We start from the raw sequence: 27957 nt of genomic DNA, 5'->3' as shown, positions 1-27957 counted from the left end.
ATATTAATCATCTACTAGAAACATGCTATGAACGTTCAGGTATAGTACCTATCAATAGTATTATACTGAATACTGAAGATGAGTCAAACGGTAGGTATAATTCCCAACTGAATACTCGATAAGTTGTTTACAAATGGCGACATCTCGTCATCTCGCCGACATGTGACAATGACGCAATTTCCTCGTAACTCCAATACCTAACGAGTATCGAAAATAACTCCCAAGTTAGCAGTTGATTGTTGACCATAAACTATATATGATCTCACTAATACGTTCTGGGCCATATAAATACGGACACACGTCTCGTTTTTTTCATTCAAGTTTAAAGACAATATGAAGATCGTCGTGTTGTGTTGTCTAGTCTTCTCATTGGCTAATGCCAATGATATTCGTCTAGGCTTCGCTGATAGCCGTTCTACACGAATCTACAATGAAATAAAGGAAGCCAATCCAGCATTATGGACAAGGACTGACCAAATCGTAATCAGTGCAGCGGGAAACAATGTGATCACAGAAATCCTGGTCACGGATCTGAGACCAGACAAAGATGGTGAAGCGAGTATCGTGAGCGGCGGGATCGGCGGGAAGACGGTGACCATCGGACTCTCAAGCCCCACCATTTTGAGGGGATACAGATTCGAGATTGAAGTGTTTGCTGCTGACCCAAATTTAAATGCTAGATATTACAGCAAAGGCGGCCGTAGTTATGATCAGTATCAGGATAATGGACAGTTTGCGCGAAAGTATTGATTTTGTTTATAAACTTGTTTTTGTACGTTATTAAATTTTTTTTTTAATGCGTGTCATTTTTTAATGCCCTTCTTTTTGTTTACTTATGATGTTCCACTCCAATAGAAAATGATAGTGACAGAACGCCTCGATTTGTTTGTTTTTACATTTGTTTACTGTTCTGTTTACATTTGTGCGTGTTTTTAAAAATATTATTCGACATCACAGTGTCTCAAAATGTTCAGTTAATTTTGAGTATAAGTATTTATCTGTTCGAGCGGTACCTACCTAACCTGAAACATGAATTAGCAATTTTTATTTAGAATCAGCCATAAATGTTCAAAACGTAATCAAGCAATATTTTATTGACCCACAAAAAAAAACATAATAATAACAGTACCTTCAGATCCATAGCGCAGGCTTCGTCACCATACAGATAGCTCATCCACCTCAGGTGAACATGAATTTAAACCAAAGTAAATTCATAACAGAATCGAACAATTTGACATTTTGTTGTTATGGAAATTTTACTATTATATTGGTAATATCACGTAAGACGTAAGAAGATATGAACATTTGACGTCATAGACATGTTTACATTATTGTACATATCTTCCTCTTTTGTAAATATTTACATCTTTGATGTCGACGGTACATAGGTATTTTTTTATAAATCGTGTTACGAGTAAAAATTAAATGTGTCTTAAAATTGTAAGGTGATAAAAAAAAGTCTTACATCACGTTACCTATTTTATTCTCGGTGACAAAGACAAGTACCTACCAGTGGCGTCGCGTCAAACATATACATAGGCAAGTCGGGGCTAATTTGGCTTATACATAATTATTTCCTTTACAACTCTGCTCAAACGTCCAAAAACAGGCAAGCTGGTGGGAATCGGCTTTTATGGACGCGCCGCCACTGGTACCTACTATCAATCTAACAACTCACAGCAAGTCGGGCTTAATACTACAAGCATGAAAGCAATGCAGGTACATACTTGCATACCTACCTACCTACCCAGGTACCTACTAGAAAAATGGAAATTGCTCCAAAGCATTGATATGTTTTTCATGTGTCACAAGGAAGTCGGCTTGTGCTGTGCTGTCTTTAGGTACTTTATTTTGATTATTCATAAACGTTTATTCTACAGATCTACAATCTTTATTTCATGGTGCAAAAGGTCCAGCTTAAACTAAGATTAGGTACACATTTACACACTAATTGTAATTCATAGTCGTAAAAGAGTGTAGTGCTCTTCACAACAAAACAAAAACCGGAAACTCAGTAGCACTGACAAAAAAACATAAATAAATAAAATAAAATATTTTCAAAATGCACCAGGCACACATAAGTTAAAAGGAATTCAATATCGCCCATAGATGGTCACCGTGAAGTTGAACCCGCCGCCTCGCTGGGACTTCAACTTGATCTTCACAAACCGCTGTCCAATGCCTCCAGCAGAAATCGACGGGTAGCCTCCTGAGCCATCGCGATCGTTGTCCTTAATGTGGATAGCTCTTATATAGGCGAAGTTATACTTCCCCGGTTCCGGGTATTCAATAATGCTGGTCCTCACGAAGAAAGGGAAGCCATATTTATATTCATTGACATTGTATAAGACGACGTCTCCGTACGTGGTCTGGCCTAGGACCAGGTCGTGGCTCTGGCAGGAATAAGCCGCGAAAAGGCAGAGGAGCGGTAAGACGGTTAGCGCGCGCATATTGTTCGTTCGTTTTGATGTGATAATTGATCGCGCTCCTTTTTATATAAGATGGATGAGATTATCCAAGATGCAAATAGCTGTTATCTTAATTTTATCTCTAGTTTTGGGTAATGCATAACTATTTTGCTTACGATCATGCGATCCTGACGTCAAATTTGGTGATTCATGTGCTACGTCGTATGCCGTGTCTTCTGTCGGGTCGGGTATAATACCTACTTTTTAGGGTTCCGTACCCAAAGGGTAAAACGGGACCCTATTACTAAGACTTCGCTGTCCGTCCGTCCGTCCGTCCGTCCGTCCGTCCGTCCGTCCCTCCGTCTGTCACCAGGCTGTATCTCACGAACCGTGATAGCTAGACAGTTGAATTTTCACAGATGATGTATTTCTGTATAAAATAAAGATTTGAATGGGGCTCCCGTACAACAAACGTGATTTTTGACCAAAGTTAAGCAACGTCGGGAGTGGTCAGTACTTGGATGGGTGACCGTTTCTTTTTTGCTTTTTTTTGTTTTTTTTTTTGCATTATGGTACGGAACCCTTCGTGCGCGAGTCCGACTCGCACTTGCCCGGTTTTTTTATTAGGTTGGAATGGTTTGTTTAGTTCAATTTAATTGGTTTTAAGTTAGGCCAGTGGGTCGACCACATTTTTTCAGCGTAGTACTAGTTCTTTGTTGAGAGATGGAGCAGAATCCAACTTGGTTAATATGAACTATTTTGATTAATTTTGACATCTAGTTTTTTTTATGAACGTATATTTTATTTTGCTGCATGTACCCTGGAGATTTACAGCAATATTTTATTAGATGATTGAGCAATGTTTGTTTGTCCCACTTATCAAATATACAGTTTGATAAGGGTTGTGTCATGGCTCTGTCATGTACCTACATGTATGTCAATGGTTGTAAACATTTAAAGTAATTATTACGAGGGTCTTAAAGCATTTAATTGCAAATAATACCAATTACTTACTTTCTTAACACCTAAACCTTTATATCACATTAAACCTTTATATATATCACATAAAATTATATTATGGACGTAATTTTCGCTTATAGTTTTATTTAAGGAACCAAATTACTATAATGAACATTTGTTTAAGATATTATCAACTCGAATAGGAACTTTCTCTTCATCTTTGTACATACTTAAACATGTTTTAAAAGTATGCACCTGTTTAAGTAAAAGTATGTTTGCTTTATAAAATGGAAAACCACAAATAAGTACCTAATGAAGTAAGCAAGATATATTTTTTGCAGTATGTAGTAGTTATTTACATAATATCTAAACTAGTCAAATTTTATCATGAACAACATATTGGTATACAGGGTGTCCCAGAATTCGACGTCAAGTCGTAAACGGATGATAGACCAAGTCATAACAGTTATCATAAAAATACAAAAAAAAATCCAACTCATGTTCTTTAAAAATTATGGTCACTTTAAAAATTCACTAAAAAATCCACACCCTGTAATGGTTCTTTAACTCTTGTTACTACAAATTCCTAGGATTATTATGTCTTGTAGCGTTGACTATTAGACAGACTGTTTGCTAGAGTTGTTTGTGGACGACATTATTCAATAAAGGTAATTTTTCTGTTACTTTATGTTCACTCTGTTAGTATGTGTATATATAGTGGCACGCGCTAATGCAAGGAATCAGTATATTTATATGTATTACAATAGAATCTTCAAGATTTTGCAGGCTATCATTATTATTTTAAGTTTATCATCCCTCCTTCTTTGCTTTCGCATATTTGATGTATATTTATCAAAGATTCCTAACTTACTTACGGTAATATTTATACTTCGTTTTTTTTTTAAACATTAGAAAGAACATAAGCGATCTCTGACGTGTATTTTTATTGAAAAACACTTTTCAAAAATAAGATGCAGCTAATATGAACTATAATTTGACAATTGTTCATTATTGCATAACATTTTATAAAGCACTGTATAAGATACAGCTTCAAATTTTATACACGCACTTTTGATAAAATGCGCGCGATAACTATACTCTTATTTTCCTGCCTTTTCGGGATATATTCCTGTCAAACCTACGATTTGGTTCTCGGAAAACCGACCGGACGTGACGTCATCATTTACGAATCCCAGGAAGTCAAATATGGCATTAAATATAGTGTTAGAACCTCTATTGTTGAATACCCTCCACCAGGAAAGCAGAGCTTCGCCTATATTAGGGCTATTCTTGTGAAAGACAACGACCGTTTTGGGGGAGGCTACCCTAGGATCATCCAGGGCGGAGTTGGACAGAAATCCGTCAAAATCGAATTGAGGAGTCAAAGGGATTATGGATTCAATTTCACGGTGACTATTTATGGACGATATTGAAGACCTTCTTGTGCATATTGCGCGTCATTGTGACGATTGTTGAATAAATATTAAACTTTTAAAGAACATTGTTTAATTTCAATGACCGCTCCCTAATTCTTAAATTACAAAATATCTGTCATTTGTTTCTTCAGTACTCATACTTATGGTTTATTGATAATATTAATTACGGGTCAGGCTTACATGACTAATATACTTAGGTAAATTAAAGGTAGGTTAGGTAGGTTAGGTAGGGTAGGTAGGTAGGTATACATGATTCATAAATCTGTGAAAAATAAATAAATTTAACAAGTCATTTATTGCGAGATTATTACTTTTAGCTATTATTTGATTTTATTATGAACTACATATGTACTTATAAAAATGATGTCAAATATACACTAGTAATACTGGCACAATACATCAACACGTTCTTGTTTATTTGTAGTTGCATCGAACATACGCCTTAAAAGTATAATTTTCCTCGTGCGATATAGTAAAAGGTGAATTCGTATTTCGAATAAACATATAATGACATTAATGACGAGTACATTAAATAATTTTAAAATAAAACTAGTAGGTATGTATACCTCTATTACAATTATTATTTTTTTAAATATCTAAAAACTACCCTCTGATCGTTGGCCTTTCGGTAAGGTGCCCATCACGCAGGCAGCATCCCTATTCCCCGCACTGCCGCCCTAGCCAAGGTGACAATCGCTATCGCTTCGCCATCGAATCGCTTTGTGTCTCTCTATCACTCTTCCATATTAGTGTGATAGTGACAGTTGCTTTTCGTTCGCTACGGAGCGTTAGCGATTGGCATGTTGTGTACGCCCTGTTTCGCGATAGCGAGTCTTTGCGCGAGAAAGCTGACGGCGCGGCGCGAGTCTCTTGCTGCCTCCCGAGGTCATTTTGGAGCCCAAGGTTGTAAAAAGTATTGTTGTTGTTGTTTTAAGTATTTATTTATTTAAACTTTATTGCACAAATTTACACAAAAAGAGTAATAATTGGCGGGCTTAACGCCTTGAGGCATTCTCTACTGAACCATTGGGTTAACTAAACAGAGACAGTTAATTAGTTTGGTGCAGGATTGTAAATAGTGGATATGAGAATAGACACAAAGTCGAGACTACATACTAGGTATGATACTATACTTACTTACACAAATATACATTTTAAATATACCTATACGTATTCGCATTATGCGATATAGTAAAAAGATTGTTTTATTTATTTTATTAATTTACAAACCTAACCTAACTCTACTAGCGTTGCATGTGCAGCGTTGCACCAATGCACTAGAGTTGCAAACGCCCATAAGCCGCGGTGGCTGGTTGACATGCTTAACATGGCTACATCCTTGTTTACCACTGTCAGGCGTGTCTCACTCCGCGATTTCGTCGCTTTGCTACAGGTAGCTGAAAGTACATCCGTTCAACCCCAATTTTGGGGTTTGCCATAAGCCGCGCGTGGCGCTGTCGCCACCTAGCGGCCATATCTGTCCTGATCGTAATAGACGCGTTTTGTTAGAGAGTGAATCTTCTGTACCCAGTACTATTATTTATTCTGTGCCACTGTCATCATCATGCATTTTCCTTGCGCTATCCCGGCCACGGCTCACAGGAGCCTGAGGTCCACAACTAATCTCAAGTTTGGCTTGTTTACCACCACTGTCGTATTATTAAAAAAACCTATAATATACAGGGTGGAAGGACATTAAGCTCCTGTTAGGCTTAGAACAAAGTATAGTTTTTCGCATGGATGTTTAAAAGGCCATAATTTAGAAACGGTTACCCATATTAACATAGTTTTTATTAGCTTAGGCTAAACAATCCCCCTTTTTCGGAAAGGATCGTTGTGCCTTTCCACCCTATATATGTTTTCATGACACGTAATTGTCTTCAGTAATAAACAAGTGACACCAAGACGAAGGATTGCAACCAGTGGATGCTATTATTGGTAATAAACAGTACCCATAGAGTTGTAGTGACAGGAATTGGTCGCTCATAAAGTATGACTCGCGCTAGACCGGGCCGGGCCCGGGCCGAGGCGTCCGGCATGTCATTTTCTATGACGTGTGATCGGTGATCACGTGATGCTTTTGCTTTCCATAGAAAACGAAGAACCGGAAGCACCCGGCCTCGACCCGGTCTAGTGTGAGTCATCCTTAATGGTACCAATAAGAAGGCTCTACCGGCCTAGCCAAGGTTACAATCGCTATCGCTTCGACAACGAAAAGCATTATGTCTCTCTATCATTCTTCCATATTAGTGCGACAGTGACAGTTGCGTTTCGATCGCTACGGAGCGTAAGCGATTAGCATCTTGGCTACGCGGCCAGATTTGCTTAACTTGAGTAATATTTTTTCATGTTATTATTTGAGTTAAAGAAACCGGCTAACCGTAGACCGTAGGTAGGGAATGCAATCTCGATCTCGCAATTTCGAGATCTCGCGAAATCTCGCACGAATTTTCGAGATTCAATCTCGTTGCTCGTTGACCGTAAATCTCGATTTTTGTAATCTTGTTCGAGATCTCGATTAATATTTTCGAGATCTCGAACGAGATTGAAAGATTAATTCGTGTGAATTACTTTGTTTAAAGTAATCTTTTTGACGTTAGATCCATGACCCATGTTGTTACGGCAGTGCTATTGTGTGCAGGCGGCTTTAGCTGACGATAAAAGCACTGTGGCACGTTCTGTGCGGAATGTCAAATTGGAGCTATATTTATTTCATGTTTTTTTTAAATAAATGTTTATTTTTTATTTAAATTGTTCTTTTTACTTTGAAAATATAACATGACGTACCCTAAATAAGTAGTATGTACAGAATCCTTAGAGATTTTTGACCAAATATCACATTTTTAGTTATTTTGTCAAATCTCGATCTCGTCGAAATTAATCTCGATCTCGAAAGTCAGACGGTCGAGATCTCGAAACACCCAATCTCGATTCAGAATTTACGTGCAAGATCTCGAATCGCCAATCTTGGTGCGAGATTGCATTCCCTAACCGTAGGTAATGTATCGCTGCGCACTCTACGAGTATAAACAAGATGCGGAAAGTGGTGTTATTCTGATATGACTGCATGGTAACTCAATGTTATGACTTTTAATGTATAGGTTCTTTACTAACCCACCACCAGTTAGATTCTATAACTATAATCTAGGTATGTATACATACAAGACACTAGTATGTAATATAATTAATTATAATGTACCTACTTCTTAATATCTTGTGAATTATTCATTTCTGAATCGTCGAAGTTTTTTAATAATATTTATAATTTATTTTAATTATAATTATTTATGGCGTAAAAATGTACTCGTAAGAAAATGGTTAATTAGTTACGTAACAGACACCGAAAACAGGAAAGTATGAATAAGCGAGGAAGTACGGATCACAAGATATGACTGTGTGTGTTCGTGACATTACCTGCGTCAGATAGCTGATGGATGGACTTGTTGTCTTCAGGGGATGGCGTTATGCAGCAAAGAGCCATGTAAATATTCATGAAATAATATGTCGCTTGTACTGATTAAAATTTATCGCTAGGTACCTATCTAAGATTTATTTTAATATGAAGACTATTATTTTGTGATACCTACAGGTTACCTACACATAAAATGAATACATAATAATATAAATGAATAACATGTAAATCTAGGTAAAATACAAAGAGTTTAAATTAAAAACTAAAAATTATATAAACTAACATTCATTATATAATATATATAAAATAAAAAAATTATATAAACAACATTTGTTCTTATAAATTCTTTAAATTTGTTCTTATAAGTCTTGAAAAAGTAAGTAAGTTAAAAAACTTGAATATTAAAACGTAACTACATAGATTAAAAACAAGAGCAATAAAAACAGGTTTGTTTGTATTAAGTAATATTTAAATAATTACATATATAAAATATAAATGTCCATATAAAGTAACGCCTTGTATATTCCATCAAACGAATATTTTATTTTATTTCACTAACTACTTACGGTTTAAGTAAAGTAAGTACTTATGACGGTACGCTAATATTCTGTGTAACACACGCCGGCAAACAGGAATGTGCCCGCTAAGTGTGTTAGTAATTTACTATTTATTCATTTGGAAAATACGTACCTATTTCGCACTAGACAAAAATAAAGACAAATTAAGATAACATCCATGCATGATGCTTCTTTCTTACATAACATCATCCCACTATATAAAAGAATGGCGTCTCATTATCACCTCAAACGAACGAACAAAATGCGCGCGCTAACAGTCTCATTATCGTTTCTGTGCCTTTTCGCGGCGTACTCCTGCCAGAGCCACGACCTGGTCGTCGGGCAGACCGCGTACGGAGACGTCGCCTTATACAAGGTCCACGAAGTCAAATATGGCTTCCCTTTCTTCGTGAGGACCAGCATTATTGAATACCCGGAACCAGGGCTGCATAACTTTGCCTATATCAGAGCTATCCACATTAAAGACAACGATCGCGATGGCTCAGGAGGATACCCTACGATTTCTGCTGGAGGCATTGGACAGCGGTTTGTGAAGATCAAGTTGAAGTCCCAGCGAGGCGGCGGTTTGAACTTCACGGTGACCATCTACGGACGATATTGATTTATTTCCTTTTAACTTATGAGCGCCTTTTGTAAATATTTAAAATTTTGCTTGTCAGTATTAAAGTGCCATTGAATTATTATCTTGTTAACTTATTTTGTTTTATTGTAATTACCTACTAATTACACCCTATGTTAAAACACATTGTGACTTGTAGCCATGCTTGTAGAAAGTCCATTTTCTACAAGAGACCATTTTATTGCCAATTTTCCATTTTTTTAGGTACCAACCCACAATAGGAAAATTTTAAAATTGATTTGAATATTGTGAGAAGTGAGAAGTACATAGGTAGGTACTGCAAGTCTTTGTACAACCATATTGTTACCATATGTTGTTGTTAGCTAGGTACCTTCTTAATACAACACTTTGGCTTACCTATTATAACAATGTCACGAACTAATTCTTGTAATACATGTATCTAGAACATGATTGAATGGAAACTCATACGCATAAGAGACGTCATTGCTTCATTATAGAGAGGTAAAGGCCTGATTCCACTAGTGTTCGGCACAAGCATTTTTTTACTGATTATTATGCTTGTGCCGCACAGTGCTGCACACTGGTGGAATCCCGCAGTAACGAGATCCCATCGACCCAAAATTACAAGATCGTTTAAGTCTCCATCGGTCATGTCATAACATAGCCTAGCCAACATGACAATCATTGATAGAAATCTCCAATGTATGGAAATAGTTTCGTGACTTTTCGTAGCATCGGTCATCCCGGTATTTTTTTTCTTTTGATTTGGAGACAGTGACGGATTAGCCACGTGGCAAAAGTAGCAAATGCCACGAGCCCCGCGCGTTTGGGGACCCGCGCTCCTAAGCATTGTGTCCGAAAATAGTCTAATTTCACTTCGTTCAGTTCATCCGACAAAATTAAAACAATCCATGGGGTAGAATTAGCTTACAGGCCCCGCGCTGGCTTAATCCAGCATTGTTTGGATTGTCCATGTACGAATGTTCATATAAAACCCATGTAAAAATCCTAGAAAGTAAACCGGGACTTTCCGTCGACTTATTTGCATTGCGAAACTGTCCGCCAGCCTTATCGTGGAAGAGCACACTTTACGACGGGGCAAACAAATCAGTCAACCACAAGTGGAGTCATCTATTTACTCTTGGATAAAAATATGTACAAAACTATAGAATTCATTACGAAATAAGCGAGACGCGCCGGGGCAGAACCCGACACTGACTTCAATTTGCTTCCATATAAATACTAAATTGTAATTTTCGGTTGCGATGAAAAGTTGTATGTGCATCAATTCCGCTGATCAATTCCAATTCCCGTGTCGTAACTGACGCATTAATCCGCTATCTTATTCTTATATGTACCATCACGCTCCGCGATTGTTGAGCCATTTCGGGTATTAGGAAAATTGGTTGTTCAATGCCGCTACGGAATATCCAATTTAGCTAGAACCCTGAATGGCACAATAATGACGGAGCAGTCACACCTACAGTTAATTATTCTCCTGTTACTAAAATAACTCCTTCTATTAGTAAAATGACAGTTGGATTGGACAGATTGAATAGCATACGAACTGTTATTTTAGTGTTTATGACTAAACATACCAACAATCGGGGAATTCTATAATGTCATAGACAATCAAATCGACACGACCATTGCCTTCCCCATTTTGACCTTAAATAAGTCTCGACCGGTAGACTAACTTCCTTTTCCTTTGTTCCAGCAACATGGGCCTCCTCGAGTTCGAGAAGTGGTCGAACCAGGACCTGTTCTCCGAGAAGTCCCGCCTGTGCGGCAAGCTGAGAGGCTTGACGCCAGGGCAACGGCGCGTGTGTCGACGACACCGAGACCATATGACTGTGGTCGGAGACGGGGTCAAGCAGGGCATTAGGGAGTGCCAGCATCAGTTCCAGCAGAGAAGATGGAACTGCACTATCATGAAAGATGAGACGGTGTTCGGACCTCTCACTCTTATAGGTAGATACACCACCACACCACATGACACTCAGGATACGGCGCGTATGCCGACGACACCGAGACCATATGACTGTGGTCGGAGACGGGGTCAAGCAGGGCATTAGGGAGTGCCAGCATCAGTTCCAGCAGAGGAGATGGAACTGCACTATCATGAAAGATGAGACGGTGTTTGGACCTCTCACTCTTATAAGTAGGTACACCACCACACCACATGACACTCAGGCAGCGGCGCGTATGCCGACGGCACCGAGACCATATGACTGTGGTCGGAGACGGCGTGAAGCAGGGCATCAGGGAATGCCAGCATCAGTTCCATCAGAGGAGATGAGACGGTGTTCGGACCTCTCTCTCTTATAGGTAGGTACACCACCATACCACATGACACTTAGGAAGCGGCGCGTATATCGGCGACACCGATACCATATAACTGTGGTCGGACTGGTCGGAGATAGGATCAAGCAGGAGATTAGGGAGTGCCAGTATCAGTTCCAGCGGAGAAGATGGAACTTCATTATGATTAATATTATTAAGAATAAGAATAAGAATAAGAATTATTTATTGCCACACACATACAAGAAAACAAAGACGATAAAAACAAAACAAACAAAAAAAATTCACATGTTGAACAATAAGTACGTGTTGAACCAGCAACAATGAAATTAACATAGATTGACATTAATCGTTCTTATGTTATAAAACTTACACATAAACAACCAATAGTGTGACAATAGGGATGGACTCAGCATTTGCTGTGTTACAGACTAGCTGTCACAGCGCTGGTTTTCAGTTCACCCCTAATTATACATATAAGACACTAGCTGTTGCCCGCGACTTCGTCCGCGTGGAATCTTATCTTCAACATTTTACATATTTAGTACCTATAATTTTAATATCCAAGCAATGTTGAAATTAAGTACTTTTCTTTTTTAGCAAGTTGTATGAAGTTTTAAGTCAAGTGGATTTTGATGTTGGTTGCTGAAATTAGTTTTCTTGTATTCTCATATTAGGTACCTATGCCCTTATACAAAGATTCAAGTTCCGCATTCCGCACTCACAAAATATCTGATCTCCATACAATCTTTCAACCCCTTTCTCACCACCTTGGGGGATGATTTTCGAAAATGCTTGAATTAGTTTTCATGTTTTTTAATTTATTACCTTTTTTCCAAAAAGTTAAAGTTCCTAGCTTAAAATTAAATTTACATCCTAAGACGAATTTTCATCCCCCTTTTAGCCCCCTTCGGGATTGAATTTCCAAAAACGTTGCAAGTACTTTTTTTTGTAATCGGCTATTAATTATGTGTTTCTAAGAAGTTTCAAAGCATTTGTAATGGATTCAAACTTTGAACCCCATTTTAACCCTGTTAGGGGATGAATTTTACAAATCGCTGAAATCACTTTTGTCTTCTAATAATATACCCAAATACAAAGATTCAAATCCCGCACTCGAAAACGTGCATGATATCCATACAAACTTACAACCCCTTTTTCACCACCTTGGGGGATGAATTTTCTAAAACGTTGAAATTAGTTTTCTAGTATTTTAATATAATACCTTTTTACAAAGTTTCAAGTTCCTAGCTTCAAATAAAATTTGCACTTGATGACGAACTTTCATCCCCTTTTTAACCCCCTTAGGGGTTGAATTTCCAAGAACGTTGCAATAACTTTTTTTTTGTAATCGGCTATTATGCCTTTCTAAGAATTTTCAAAGCATTTGTTATGGATTTAAACTTTGAAACCCATTTTAACCCTGTTAGGGGATGAATTTTACAAAACGCTGAAATTACTTTTCCTGTCTTCTAATAATATCCCTAAATACAAAGGTTCAAGTCCCACACTCGAAAAAATGTTTGATATCCATACAAACTTTCAACCCCTATTTCACCACCGTAGGGGTTGAATTTTCAAAAACGCTGAAATTAGTTTCTTGTATTTTAATAATATATCTTTTAACGAAGTTTCAAATTCGTAGCTCAAAAGAAAACTTTAACCCCATACAAACTTTCATCCCTTTTTAACCCTGTTAGGGGATGAATTTTACAAAACGCTGAAATTACTTTTATTATCTTCTAATAATATCCCCAAATACAAAGATTCAAGTCCCGCGCTCGAAATATTTTTCGATATCCATACAAACTTTCAACCCCTTTTTCACCACCTTGGGGGATGAATTTTCTAAAACGCTGAAATTCGTTTTCTTGTATTTGAATTTGATACTTTTTTACAAAGTTTCAAGTTCCTAACTTAAAATAAAATTTGCACCCGAAGACGAACTTTCATCCCTTTTTTAACCCCCTTAGGGGTTGAATTTCCAAAAACGTTGCAATCACTTTTTTTTGTAATCGGCTATTATGCCTTTCTACGAAGTTTCAAAGCATTTGTAATGGATTAAAATTTTCAACCCCTTTTTAACCCTGTTAGGGGATGAATTTTACAAAACGCTGAAATTACTTTTCCTGTCTTCTAATAATATCCGTAAATACAAAGATTCAAGTCCACCACTTGAAATTTTTTTTAATATCCATACAAACTTTCAACCCCCTTTTCACCACCTTAGGGGATGAATTTTCATAAACGCTGAAATTAGTTTTCTTGTATTTTAATAATATATCTTTTTACGAAGTTTCGAATTCCTAGCTTAAAAGAAAACTTTAACCCCATACAAACTTTCATCCCCTTTTTAACCCCCTTAGGGGTTGAATTTCTCAAAATCGCTTCTTATCTCTTGTACACTTTATAAATTCAATCTGGTGTGCAAATTTCAACTTTCTGGCTTTTGTAGTTTCGGCTCTGCGTTGATGAATCAGTCAGTCAGTCAGGACACTTGCATTTATATATAGATTAAAATATAATAAAAAATAAAACAAGTGTTTTATTAAATCTGAGTACTAATAACAACTAAATCTAAGTTAATTGGCAAATGACGATGGCATGAGAAAAAAAAAAGGCGGGGGAAAAAATAATAATAAAACTATTAGCTAGGCAGGGCAAGACATGAAAACTTTCTAGGTACTGTTCAATAGGTGTTTCAAGACATATTAACAAGACACTTCTCAAATAGGTATCCCAAACACTGCCATCTTAGCAAAATAACTGAACATAACTTTGGCGGGTTCGAAAACGTTGTTTTTGCGTTTTGGCTGAATGTATGTAGGTATAAATTTACCCCCAATTAAATCATTGTCTGCTCTTATATTGGACGATATCTACACAGCCCTATAAATCACATCTAATCAACGTCATAAAACTCCGAGACTAACAACAGCTCGGTTTTATTTCTCCATTTCTAGTAGTAAAAGAGCGGAATAGTGGCGTCACAGCACATAATACATAGACACCGCATCATGAAGCGTTAAAAGGCATGAGGTCACCACATACTATTTTCACCTACTTAGGTTAAACTTTACTTGTAAAATACTGCGATTCGAGCAGCACAACTAAGTTTCATTGATCCTATACAATTTTATACTAGAATGATATAAATAAGTACCCCTGATGCTTAATTTTTGTAAATATTTTTAATTTAAGTACGTCCCGTCATAATTGTGGGCACAACTAAAATAGGGTCAGACGCAGTGCAAGTGTTATTTTATACGTCATAATTTCAGAGATGTTTGGCGTTTAAAATAAGTAAATAACACATGCACTGCGTGGGCTATCGAAATCGTTTTCTTGGTCTAACTTTAAACGGTCGTGCTCTCGTACATTGCACGGGAGCGCTTGTATGAGCTGACCTCTATTGTCATAAACCGTCTTTAAGGGCGATGTGTAGGGATATACTGTAAACGCAATCCTGTTCATGCTCCTGCTCTTGCCCTAGCTGGTCGTCTGAGGCGGCTTTTCGAGCAAGTGGCAAAGGCAGCATTTAATATATCTTATGCCCGTTAAGAGCATGTTCGATCGTTCGCATTCCGCGCGTATCTGCTTCGTTTAGTAGTGTAGGTGGTCTGTGCATCACAGTAAATCAGTTAGTGTCCGCGCCCGACAAGATTTAGAGCTATGTGGAGTTTCCAGCAAGTAGCGACTCAGCGCGGATTCCTGGATCGTGCAAGTTTGAAATTGATAAACGCCTGAGCATTTCGAAAATGGAAATGAGAAATGGGAACGCTTCCAGAACTGACACCCATAGAACGGGTTTTTTTGTCCAAATGTGTGTCTAAAGACAATATATCTATTAAATTATAATCTCGTATGTTGTCATCACATAAAGATTACGGTATCTGCACAATTTAAAGATGCTTATAAATTTATAAAAAAATCTCGTGCGTTGAAATTGAAAATAGTAAATTAAAAGGATACGCGAACTTGTCGTATCGTAACTATAAAGAATCCGTTTTGCCTTGATATCCTAAAAAATATCGGTGTTAAAATTTGCTATCAACTTACTTGAATGTGGTTAAACCAAGAAATACTTGCTCAAGCAAGCGGTCAAAGTTAAAACAAGTCTTCTGTAGTTGTAGAGTTTGAGCATTTAAAACTGAGTAAGTACTACTTGGGTTGTTTTCTCACTCTTTTACTTTATTCGGTATTAATTATGACTTTTCAATATTTTGATTTTCCCAATATTCAGTTATGCTAAAGCCCTGTCCATTATAAGCGAAGCATAGATTCTCAAAGAAAAATATATAAAGAAAAATATGGAAAAGCAACTGTAGACCCTTTTTCCGTCTGATCTAACAGAAAGAGTTTACGATATTTTTATTGGCGCTGTCAGCGGAATATGTATGGTAATTTCTGTATTTTTATCTCGGCTGTTATTGTTCTACTATATTGTTTTGCGAAGATGTTAGATTTTATATACATTAGCCTATTGAAAGCGTCATGTGTAGGTATGTATGTAGAGCCTTGCATTATATAAGTGTTAAGGGGCCTACACATGACAGATAACAGTTTGCCAGACGATATCAGCCTGTCAGTTAAACGCATGTATATGTGACAGTTGCGAACAACTTACAGGCTGATATCGTCCGGCGAACTGGTAATCTATGGGCTCCTTCACTGTCGGATGGTTTGTTATAGCGACAAAATGATTTTGTTAAATTCAAGTTTCTGACCTTGTAAGCCAAGGTCACTGTCAAAATAACCTTGAAAGTTTAATAGGGAAAATTGACAGTTGACACAATCAAATAAAGATCCGAAAGTTTAATGGTTTTTTAAGTATTTGACCTGGAGTCATGGACTCATTTTGTGGCGACTGGCGATGGCGGGAGCATGAAGAAAGCCGTGACCTGATTCGTTTACACTAAATATAGGTACCTAATAAATAGCTTTCTATAAATAAATAAAATCTTATTTTCCTTCTCCTTTCTTGTTTGTAACTTGGCCTTGTAAAGGTTACAGCCGTACCGATAGCTACTAGGGAACCATAAATGATGTTGTTACATCTTATCAACGCCTGACGACGTTGAGACGGTCTTCACATCCGCACATCTCTCTCGCACACCGGAGCGGCGCGCGGATCCGCGTCACTGTGGTATGTGGTATGATGCTGATCTGTCGGTGTCCAAAGTGACATGTCTTCAACCAAAAACGTCACTTTTGACACTTTCATACAAATACGCATGTCACGTCACAAGAGTCGTGTCGTTCTGAGGGCCTACCGCGAACCACGTTCTACGTGTTGCCTCCCTGTCACACTTAGGTACGTACGAATTTACAAGTGCGTCAGAGAGAAAACAAGTCGAACGTGGTTCGCGGTAGGTCCTCTGTTCTCAGTGTCCCGCTGGCGTGGAATATCGCTTTCGGCGGGCTTGTGGCGACGGACGACTCGCAAGTAGCGAGTGCAGTCGCACCGCGAGAACGAGTTATATGTCTTCTCATTAATAATCATGTCATTTGTCCACAGCGTCGCGAGAGACAGCCTTCACGCACGCTATCACGGCCGCTGGCGTGTCGCTGTCGGTGTCGCGCGCTTGTCGCGACGGACGACTGGCCAGTTGCGGGTGCAGTCGCGCTGCGAGGCCGAGGTCGCTGCATTCCGACTGGGTGTGGTGTGGATGTGGCGACAATGTGGATTACGGATACAAGTGAGTACTAACAACTTTACGATACCAACCGAAAAAATATTCATATTGGTTTCCGTGAGATATTCCATCTCCCGTCGTTATGAAGTCTGTTCCTGGTTTAACTAGGCCATTTCAGTTAACCCTTCAAATAAGTAAATAAGTAGGTACCTAACTACATATAAATATAACCAATAACGAAGGATCAATGGAGAAAGATAAATAACTTATGTCCTTGTTTAAAAGAATGGGCATCAATTTTCAATACAATGAAAGAATACATATCACAATTGCACCGGGTTGCTATCAGATAAGTTTGAATTGAATTGTCATTTATTCACAAGAACATATGGTACATGAGATGTTACAATAATGATACTGAACCTTAATACATTCGGTCGTTAGGCATGTGAAAATTAAAGTTTGTTTAACCTAGTTAACTACTTAATGTATAGTGCATGCATATTATTACTGATTTAAATAAGTAATAAAAATAATTAGGTATATATAATGTTATATGTATGTATAGTCAAAAAAAATATGGAACAGGATGACACGTTGTCTAATGATCAGAACGATTCAATTGGAAACAATCCCACATTAAACGTAGCGTTTAACTCGTTTGCTGTCTTCACAAACAGTTAAACATCCAAATGGCGACAACACGGCGACTATTGAAAATCCCATATAAAATAACTGCTACAGTTATCGTCTCTCAATATTCTCAAGTAGACACGATATTACATTCAGAACTTAGCTCAATCTATTACAATTTCAATATCCATACTAATATTATAAATGCGAAAGTGTGTCTGTCTGTCTGTCTGTCTGTCTGTCTGTTACCTCTTCACGCTTAAACCGCTGAACCGATTTTAATGAAATTTGGCATAGAGATAGGTTGAGTCCCGGGGAAGGACATAGGGTAGTTTTTATCCCAAAAATCCCTTTTTAAGGGGGTGAAAAAGGGGGTGGAAATTTGTATGGGGAATCAATAACAGCTGAACCGATTCGGTTGAAATTTGGTATACAGATAGTTTGAGTTCCGGGGAAGGATATAGATTATTCTAGAACATTCGAAAGTATTCTGGAATGTTCCACAATCATCTAGAAAGTTCTCAAATATTCGACAACATTTTCCAGAATGTTCTGAAACGCTGTGGAATGCTCTCGAATACTCTCATATGGTCTGGACTATTGTAGAAATGTCTGCCGAGACCCGGGACGGCTTCGAATGTTCTAGAATATTCCACAACATTCGAAAATATTCTGGAATATCCCACAACATTCGAAAGTGTTCTGGAATATTCCACAATGATCTAGAATGTTCTCGAATATTCGACAACATTCCAGAATGTTCTGAAATGCTGTGGAGTGCTCTCGAATACTCTCGAATGTTCTGGACTGTTCTAAAAATGTCTAGCCTCCGAGACCCGACACCTCACCATGTACAAATTTTTGTAGGTATATATTTATTTAAACATTATTGCACAAAATACAAATAAAATGTACAAATGGCGGACTTAATGCCTAAAGGCATTCTCTACCAGTCAATCATAGCCAATCATAACTTCAAATACTCCTACTTCTTCAACTTCACTTTCTCTTACTTCTTCAACTTCATCTCCTCCAACCTTTTCAACGACTTCAACTTCTCCTACTTCTTCGACCATTTTAACTTCTTTATCTTTACCTTCTCCTACTTCTTCAACTTCAACTTTAACTTCTCCAACCTTTTCAACTTCGTCTTCTCCTACTTCTTCAACTTCAACTTCTCCAACCTTTTCAACTTCTTCAACTTTCACTTCTCCTACTTCTTCAACTTCTACTTCTTCTACTTATTCAACTTCAACTCCTCCTACTTCTTTGACATCTACTTCTTCAACTTCAACTTCTTCAACTTCTCTAACATCATTTTCTCCAACTCAAACTTCTTGGACTTTTTCAACTTCAACTACTATAACTTCAACATCTCTTATTTTTTCTTTAATTTTAACTTATCCAACCTTTTCAACTCCTTCAACATCAACTTCTCCAACCCTTTCAACTTCAACTCCCCCTACTTCTTCAACTTCAACTTCTTCCACTTCTACTTCTATAACTTCATCTTCTCCAACTCAAACTTCTTCGACTTTTTCAACTTCTCCAACTTCTACTACTATAACTTCAACATCTCTTATTTCTTTAATTTCAACTTATCCAACCTTTTCAACTCCTTCAACATCAACTTCTCTAACCTTTTCAATGCCAACTTCGCCAACTTCTTCAACTTCTACTTCTCTCACTTCAACTTCTCCTACTTCTTCAACTTCAACTTCTCCAACCTTTTCAACTTCGTCATCTCCTACTTCTACAACTTTTCCAACCTTTTCAACTTCTTCAACTTTTACTTCTCCTACTTCTTCAACTTCTACTTCTCCTACTTATTCAACTTCTACTCCTCCTACTTCTTTAACATCTACTTCTTCAACTTCTCCAACTTTATCAACTTCTTCAACTTCTCGAACCTCCAAGTTGGAGTGGAGGTGGAAATGATGTTAAGATACAAAAATATGGTTGTCTGTCTGTATAGTCCTACCGGTGTTCATCGATTTAGAAGACATTGTCACGTCAAAATTAATAAATAACTAAAAGAAAATAATAGGTATCTTAAATTAAAAACGGCTCAAAAGACCTTTCGTTACAAATAAAGAAAGTTCGCATTTTTTACTAATTAGTCATCCATTTTGGGAGTGAAATGGCGGGGTGTAATAAAAAGCAGATCAGTTTAAAAATTATGGTACCCAAATTACTAATTCCACGCAGACGAAGTCGCGGGCAAAAGCTAGTAAAGGATAACTTCTACGATATAACCTCGTATACCTATGCGCGCCGGGTACCTACTACTATGTTCAACTACTAACATACAAGAATTTCTCTTGAATAGTAGTTATTCTAGAATTCTATAATTCGACCTCTTTCATCCCCTGATGTCCTGGCGGGAGATTATTATTTTATTTAAATACCGCTGCTCCCGTGAGCCGAGTTTTTCTCTGCACTCTTCGATTTTATGCAAGCCTAGTATTTTTCCCCCACTATGTCGAAAAATTTCCCCGCAGAATCGAACATACTCCCTACTTCCAAAATGGAATAACAATTATGAATAATGGTACTTACCGCTATATTGGGTTGGACTTGGACTCATTTTGTTATTTTATTCAATACCTAACTAATTCGTAAATGTCAGACTAGCTTTCAATTCTTCCTATTCTACGGGTCCCTACACGTTTTCAATTTCTTCAGCAGGTACACGACACGGTCATGAATATGAAAGCAATTGATAATGATAAATTTATTTATTTATTTATTTTAAACTTTATTGCACATACAAAAAAGTACAACAGGCGGACTTAATGCCGGTATAGGCATTCTCTACCAGTCAACCATAGGGCGAAACAGAAAAGCGTCCATGTCCATAAAAATATCAGTCAGCTTTAAATCTAATAGACAAGAAACAATACGCAGTAGGGCTACTATTGGACATGTCCAAGGCGTACGATAGGGTGTCCCACCCCATCCTACTAAATAAATTATACGCTATGGGAATCAGGGGTTTAGCATATTAGCATATCAGTGGCTAAAATCATACTTGCAAAACCGGTACCAACAAGTGCAGATCGAACACTACCACAGAGAATCGAACGAAATTAAAACAGTAAAATCGGAAATGCGTCTAGCTACCTGTTCTGTCCCTCAAGGATCAGTAATCTCTTGTCTGCTATTTATTGCATATATCAATGACCTACCGAAAACAATAGACACAACATGTATTATGTTCGCCGATGACGTGTCACTACTTTTAAAGACTACAAATAGCACGGAATGTACCGACCACCTACGGAAAACCCTAGAAGACGTAACTAATTGGCTTACAGACCACAATTTACAGATAAATCTCAAAAAAACTAAAATCATTCAATTCAAACCGATACAGAAACAACCCTTGGATATCAAACTTGAAATAAACGGTCAGGCTATTGAAGAAGTTAGTGAATTTAAATTATTAGGTATAACGGTAGATAGTAGCGTTAACTGGAAAAGCCATATTCAAAATGTAAAAACTAAATTATCCCGATTTGTCTATGCGCTAAATATTCTAAAAAGAAACACAAATTTTGAGACTGCGCTAACAGCTTATTTTGCATATGCGTATGCGTGGCTCCGATATGGTGTGGTTTTATGGTACTCAAGCACTGATGCAAATGATTTGTTTATAATGCAAAAGAAATGCGTCCGTATTCTGACAAACACACGAATACCAAACAGCAGTCGCCCGCACTTCGTAAAACATAGATTACTTACGTTACCGTGTATATATATACTTGAGTCCGCACTTTTTGTTAGAAACCACTCGGAATTGTTTAAAACCAAAGGAGAAGTCTGTAAAACTAATAGTAGGTCTAAAAATCAGCTAGTCTTACCAAATACTAAATTAGCTATGTGCAGAAAGGGGCCCTATTACCAATGTATTATAATTACAAATAAACTCCCTGACAGTATAAAACAGGAACCGAGCGACAAACAGTTTAAAATTACGCTTAAAAAGCTTCTTCTAGAGAAAGCATATTATACAATAGACGAATTTCTGAACGATCAAACACTGGAATAATATTGCTATACTATGTATTTACTCAAATTAAATTATTTAAGTTTTTATTGAAATATTATTGTAAACATCTATCGACATTCATGCATTCTCTAAAAGTTACTTAATAGTTAAATTAATTAATAGTGACCATATTGTTTATTACTTGAATTTATTTATAAATTAACCTGGACATTTAATATTAATAATCATCATAATCTTGTTATTTTATTTTACTAGCTTTATAAATGAACTTGACATTGAAAAATGCATAAACGTCGATAAAATATAAAATATTAAAACTATGAATATAGATTTTATTGCTATTAGTATAAGATGCATGCATGTACTAAATATTTAATACCTAGACTTAAGATATATTGAATGCCCTTACAGGGTGTCATGTACCTACTATCCACAAATTGTAACACCTAATGTAATTATGAACATGACTGCAATACAATAAAGAATAAAGAATAAATCTTAACATACCTGTCTGAAAACACTGCGGTACACAATTTTCCCCGCAAGGCAACTTGTCAGCCAGTGTGCACACCTGAAATCCGCTGAAAGTTTCAGGTAAGCTCACCTGTTTCACCTCGCACCTGGATACCAGGAAAACAAGAATCAGGTGAAGTAAATTTTACCTGTCGCTCGACTAGCACACCATCAAACTTAACCAGAAAACGGACGTGTGTGTGTCATTTAGGGAAAGGTAGCGCCCGACGCACACAAGGAAACAGCACATTTTCCCCTTTTATAATAGGGAGCGAGAGCGGGAAAGCAGTATCTGCCTCAAAACATAGCGACCTTATTGGGCTGTACGTCGTTTGCGTAAAACGAACATCGCATTCAAAAAGGTGAGCTTCGTTTGTGTGAGTGCACCTGAAATTTCGGTATCCACGTGAAAAGGTAAACTTTTCTCCTTTAACATCCTTATCCCCTAGTACTCAGGTGGAAGGTAAGACAGGTGAAAAATTTTACCTTCGCTCTTCAGGTGTTTTCCTTACCTGAAAAATCCTTCTAGATTGAATAAATCGGCTTCACCAGAATTACCAGTAAACTAGTGATCAATATTTTAATGATTCCTATTACTGTATTTTTACTACCCTTAAAAACTATCAGTGAAAAATAAGGTTGGTAAGATTTTATAAATAGTTCAATGATAAGGTTCTATATAATTAGCCACGTAATTATTATAAGTTACCTATTGCTAATTGTAATTATTAATCTGAAAAACAAGCTACGTATATCTACGAAAAAGATATCAGAACAGTTGAAAGCCGAGAAAATAAATACCTCAGGATTTTAAAATCCTCTAAAACAACAAAATTCCTTTAGCGGTTGTCGGAGAGCTGTCAAAACAATCAAATAGTCGTTAATCAACTGTCAAAAGCGCCTCACGGGTGTCAAACCATGGCTGCAGACAGGTCGGGTACCAGGGCGCTAAGGGTAGAAGGGGGTGTTAGCTGGTGAAGGCAGCGGGTAACGCGGCTCACGAAATGTGAAGGTTTCCATACAAAGGTTCCCAAAGTTTCCATACAAAAAAATTAAGTATGTATATAAAAAAACGGTGGTTACGGGCCAGTGTCCATATAAATCTGCCCGTCCTCCTTTTTCAGAATTAGTTTTTACGGTTGTTTTCTTTTACATCCTCGCCATTTTGACATTGTCAGAATTACATTTTAAGAAGATTGGTCTTCTTTAAAAACTTTTATAACACTCATTTCCTTCAAATATTTAACTATTTAGAAAGTGCAAATCGAAAGTAGGTGTATTAGCTGTGATATTTTATTACATTGCCCTTAAATAAATTATATCCATCATTACTCCATTACCCTCGAAAGACATTCACACGTTTGGTTTCACACTAAAAAAAATACTGTAAAAATTCATACCTTAAATTATTAATACATAGTTTACGTGAGCCTACGTTACGTACATACGACCGAGTAGTATTGAAACTACGTGGAAACCGTAGGCCAACCCCTGCTCCTTCTGCTGCCCCGGTCCGTTTTCACGCACTGAAAGGGTTAGACCGACGTTAAACGCCTCAAAACGTGGTTTTCATTTAACCATTAGTACAATAAATATACCGTTTCGTTAGTTATACCACTGTAACCGGATTTGTTTAATGCCATGTTCATGCCAGAATAATAAAATTTTAAATATAATTTTTTTAATTTATATTATAACCGCTTTTCGATTAATTTGTGTGTTAACATATCAAAATATTTTGTACTAATTAAAACCGGAAAGGAAAATATTTATCCACAAATATACTAATTTAGTTTCTACCATGAAACTTCTTTGAGAAATTTCCTTCGTTCCTTTCTTTCAAGTTAGATTTCCACGACACCAGGGAATGATGAACTTATTACACAATTTCTTCTGTGTGCAAACCTCTTCCAATAATTAATAAAGGAAAACAATGAAATTTTTTTTTTATTAATTTTCTTTACGGCGTTTTCACAAAAACACGGGATTTTCTGCATATTTTGAGGCAACGTTACCAGGACATCAAAATACTAAAAGAGAGCTACGGCGCAAGCATTGCGTGGAATTTTTATCTTTGTCGTTATAGCAACGTGGCGTTTTTCAACGACACGTCATCGCTTCGAGGCTGTCGAACTAGGAGATCAAAAATCATAGGGAGTTGTAATAATGTCTCGTTTCAACGTTGCTAAGCGACACGAAAACATCCCCCGAATATCTTAATTTAAATTTAAATTAGAATAGAGAGGGCGTAGGACAAGCAGCATGAGCCAAGAAGAATCTCCACGCCTCAAGGTGGAGCTTTGTAAAAATCCAAACCTTGAATACTAGGGCCTAATAAACACGAGAAGCCCTATGGCACGGGTAACAAAAACGTAAAAAGCCGACTATGTAAGTGTGTAGTCTCTACACGGAAAATGGGAGGAGCTTTAGCACACATCGACACTGTGGAGCTTTTTAAGTTTTTTTTGCGGGGCAGGTTTTAAAAAAGCTTTTCTGATTTGTCTCTTTGAATTTTCTCCACCGGGATACCATGATGGCGAGCAGTTCGGGAATGATCGGCATGCGGTGGAGAATGCGAGCCGAGAATCCGGCAAAGGGAAAATGCGCCTTTTCTCAATAGCGTGGACTTCATAGAGAAGATTTTCCCGCAGTCGAGTATTTTTCACACCAGGGCCGCATGGGTGAGCGGAGATTGGCCGAATTCCTCGCGTTTTGTGGAATGTTCCATACAGTCGAGGCCTCTGAATACGGTTTTATTGTATGGAATTTCAATTTTGGGAATTTTACTTTGTTTACGATTTTCAATAGCATGATATGGCAGGGTAGGTAATAATGCAATGTTTCATAATGAATATTGTTGGTTTTAATGGCTTTACTCCGCAATATCAGATTATAGAAAATCCTTAATTGTTTGCCATGTCAATAATACTCATATTACTGATGATTTTGATTTACTGATATTACAGACAACTCAACTTACACATAGCAACTGAAACACTCATAGTCAATGAATTAAAATAAATAATGTCTGCATTTCGTTAATAAAATTTGGCTGAAAGAAAAGTATGTAATCTTCCGTTCAGTTTTACGAAAATAGGTACCAAACGTTTTCGTAACTCGGAATGACTCAGAGGAAGATTTTTGAGGACAAACGGTGAAATTACGCTTATATTATAAGATTTTATAAGTAATAGAAAAATCCATCCATCCACTAAATTTTATATTTTATCTATACAAAATAAAAACTAAACATTTTTGTGAGTCTCAAGAATTAGGCAAATTATTCAAGTTAAGTAGGTACAAAATACTAAAGCAGCATAACCTGGCAAGACGGCCGGTCCAAGCCCGGGTAAAGGATAAGCTTACCCGGGTTTAGCGCGTTAAGCATGCTTAAATCCGTTATCGAGTACCAGGACCACATACGATTGAGGGGGCCGATAATCCGGATTTCGATGCAATGTTGCCAGGCCGAAAATATGCACAGAAAAACCTACGTGACATGAGAATTTGGCCCTAAAATACTCGCAAAACTGAATAAACAAATTAGAAATTGTTATTTATGCGATGTTTGTCAAAAAAAACAATCCCATTTAATTGATTAAACAACAAAAGAATTGATACTAGGAGCAGTACGGATAGCCAAGAAGTAAAACCGTATTTTCCCTCGCTTTTCACATAAAAACAAGCAAATTTATACATTACGCCACTACATTGAAGTCGTTTTTAGGTTGTTGAACTCCGAGTGGGTCTACAGATCGATACGGCGCGTAGCTCGTAGCAAGGGGCGTAGCTGCTACGAATTAACTGTAACATATCTGTCTCTTTCCCGCCTACACACATAAAACTTCACCCCGAACTTTGTTGATGTGTAGTTTAGAGGTTCTTCTGTAAACAAATAGTTGACGTTCCACCTGCGTTTCACAAATATTTTTTCACCACACCAGCTCGGAAAGGAATACTTAGCACTTCAAAAACGAATAGCAAAGTTGCATTTTATCCACATGTGAGGCCAAGTAATCAAATGCAAATTTTGAGTTGTTTTCTTATGTTTGCTGGTAGAATTGACTTTTAAATGATGATTTTGGATGATAAATATTTAATAACATTCATTTGGATTTGATTTGGTTTGATTTTGTTTGATATTTTACATTTAATATTTGCTTCGGGTTGGTGTGGTGAAAAATTTTGTGTTTCAATCGGGGGCAAATTTTCTTTAACCCTCGTGCTTTGAAACCCTCGCAACGCTCAAGATTCCATTTTTTGAACCACTCGCTACGCTCGTGGTTCAATTTTGGAATCTTTCGCTTGCTCGGGTATCAATATTAGCACGGGCGGTTAAACAACAACTTTGCCTTGTAAAACAAATAACTATTGTTTCAGAAACTTTTTTTTGTTGCTGGGGTCTTGGAAGAGTATGCGGAGTTGGGATTTGTCTTAAATTGTTTGTGTTTAAATTCGCCTTTTGTAAGTTGAGGCAAAGAATAAATAAATAAATAAGTAGAATAACATCAGTACTTTCTAAAAGTAGATAATTATGTACTTAATCATCCAATGTTTATTTTTCTGTACAGATTCACCGAAGACTTTGTGGACATTCGGGAGAGCGAACGCAAAGTTAAACGAGGCAGCAGAGAACAGGGCAGACAGCTGATGAACAGGCATAACAACGAGGCAGGGCGACGGGTAATCATACATTATCATCACTTTCATCACTTTAGATATAAAGGTTAAACGAGGCAGCAGAGAACAGGGCAGAGCTGATGAACAGGCATAACACCGAGGCAGGGCGACGGGTAATTACACATTATCATCAATTTTCATCGCTTTAGATATAAAAAGTAAAAAGCAGCCGAGAGCAGGACAGACAGCTGATGAATAGGCATAACAATGAGGCTGGACGGCGGGTAATCACACATTATCATCTATTTTCAACATTTTAGGTCAGATGATGAAACGCAAGCGAAAGCAGGGCAGGCAGCTTATGCACAGGCATAACAGCGAGCCTGATGGACGATGGGTACCAAATACATTATCATCACTTTACACACCACAGAGCAGGGCTATAACCGCGAAAATCGAAGTTCTCAAATTGCGGGGATTTTTCTCTGTCACTCTAATCACGCCTTCGTTGGAGTAAAAGGGAAAGATCCCCGCAACTTGCGAATTTCGGTTTTCGGGGTAGCCGCTCTGGTACACGTCGTCCAACCATCTGAGCTTGGGCTTGCCTCTGGGGTCCTCCGGTCGGCCTTCTAGTACAAAACAATAGTATTTCCTTTGGTCATCTTCTCATCTTCTATTACTTTCAAATTATTATTCGAGTTTGTACCAACAAATAAATAAGACTTTATATACATTTGCTAACGTGCTACTTAATACAGATAAATATATGATATTCATAGGTATCGACAAAACACGATATCCCATCGAGGACAAGCCAATAAAAAGGTGGCTCAGTCTGTCTGTGGCTATGAAATACAAGTACTTGCCA

The 27957-nt window shown here is 37.4% G+C and overlaps 3 protein-coding genes across 3 annotated transcripts in view; 2 read left to right on the top strand and 1 right to left on the bottom strand.

The window, feature by feature from the left end:
- The window catches only part of LOC134678496 (protein Wnt-5b-like), a 57616-nt gene that overhangs the window by 20982 nt on the left and 8677 nt on the right, over positions 1–27957 (top strand). Inside the window, exons 2-4 of the mRNA XM_063537073.1 lie at positions 11092–11345; positions 17194–17374; positions 27041–27152. Coding sequence (XP_063393143.1) covers positions 11092–11345; positions 17194–17374; positions 27041–27152 — 547 coding nt within the window. The remainder of the gene's footprint in view (positions 1–11091; positions 11346–17193; positions 17375–27040; positions 27153–27957) is intronic.
- LOC134679693 (probable salivary secreted peptide) lies at positions 2005–2583 on the bottom strand. Its single transcript, XM_063538641.1, has one exon. It carries the CDS (start codon positions 2448–2450, stop codon positions 2094–2096), a length of 357 nt encoding a protein of 118 aa, XP_063394711.1. The 5' UTR covers positions 2451–2583; the 3' UTR covers positions 2005–2093.
- LOC134679692 (probable salivary secreted peptide) lies at positions 8985–9477 on the top strand. Its single transcript, XM_063538639.1, has one exon. The coding sequence runs from the start codon at positions 9000–9002 to the stop codon at positions 9393–9395; it is 396 nt and encodes a 131-aa protein (XP_063394709.1). The 5' UTR covers positions 8985–8999; the 3' UTR covers positions 9396–9477.

Source organism: Cydia fagiglandana, chromosome 2, assembly GCF_963556715.1.
Source record: "Cydia fagiglandana chromosome 2, ilCydFagi1.1, whole genome shotgun sequence".
NCBI classification, from domain to species: Eukaryota; Metazoa; Arthropoda; class Insecta; order Lepidoptera; family Tortricidae; genus Cydia; species Cydia fagiglandana.
Note: the sequence above shows the minus strand (reverse complement) of the source record. Positions and strands in the feature narration are given on the sequence as shown.

Bases quoted from the DNA above. Each gene is read 5' to 3' on its own strand.
- LOC134679693 (XM_063538641.1), bottom strand. From the start codon at position 2,450: ATGCGCGCGCTAACCGTCTTACCGCTCCTCTGCCTTTTCGCGGCTTAT.
- LOC134679692 (XM_063538639.1), top strand. From the start codon at position 9,000: ATGGCGTCTCATTATCACCTCAAACGAACGAACAAAATGCGCGCGCTA.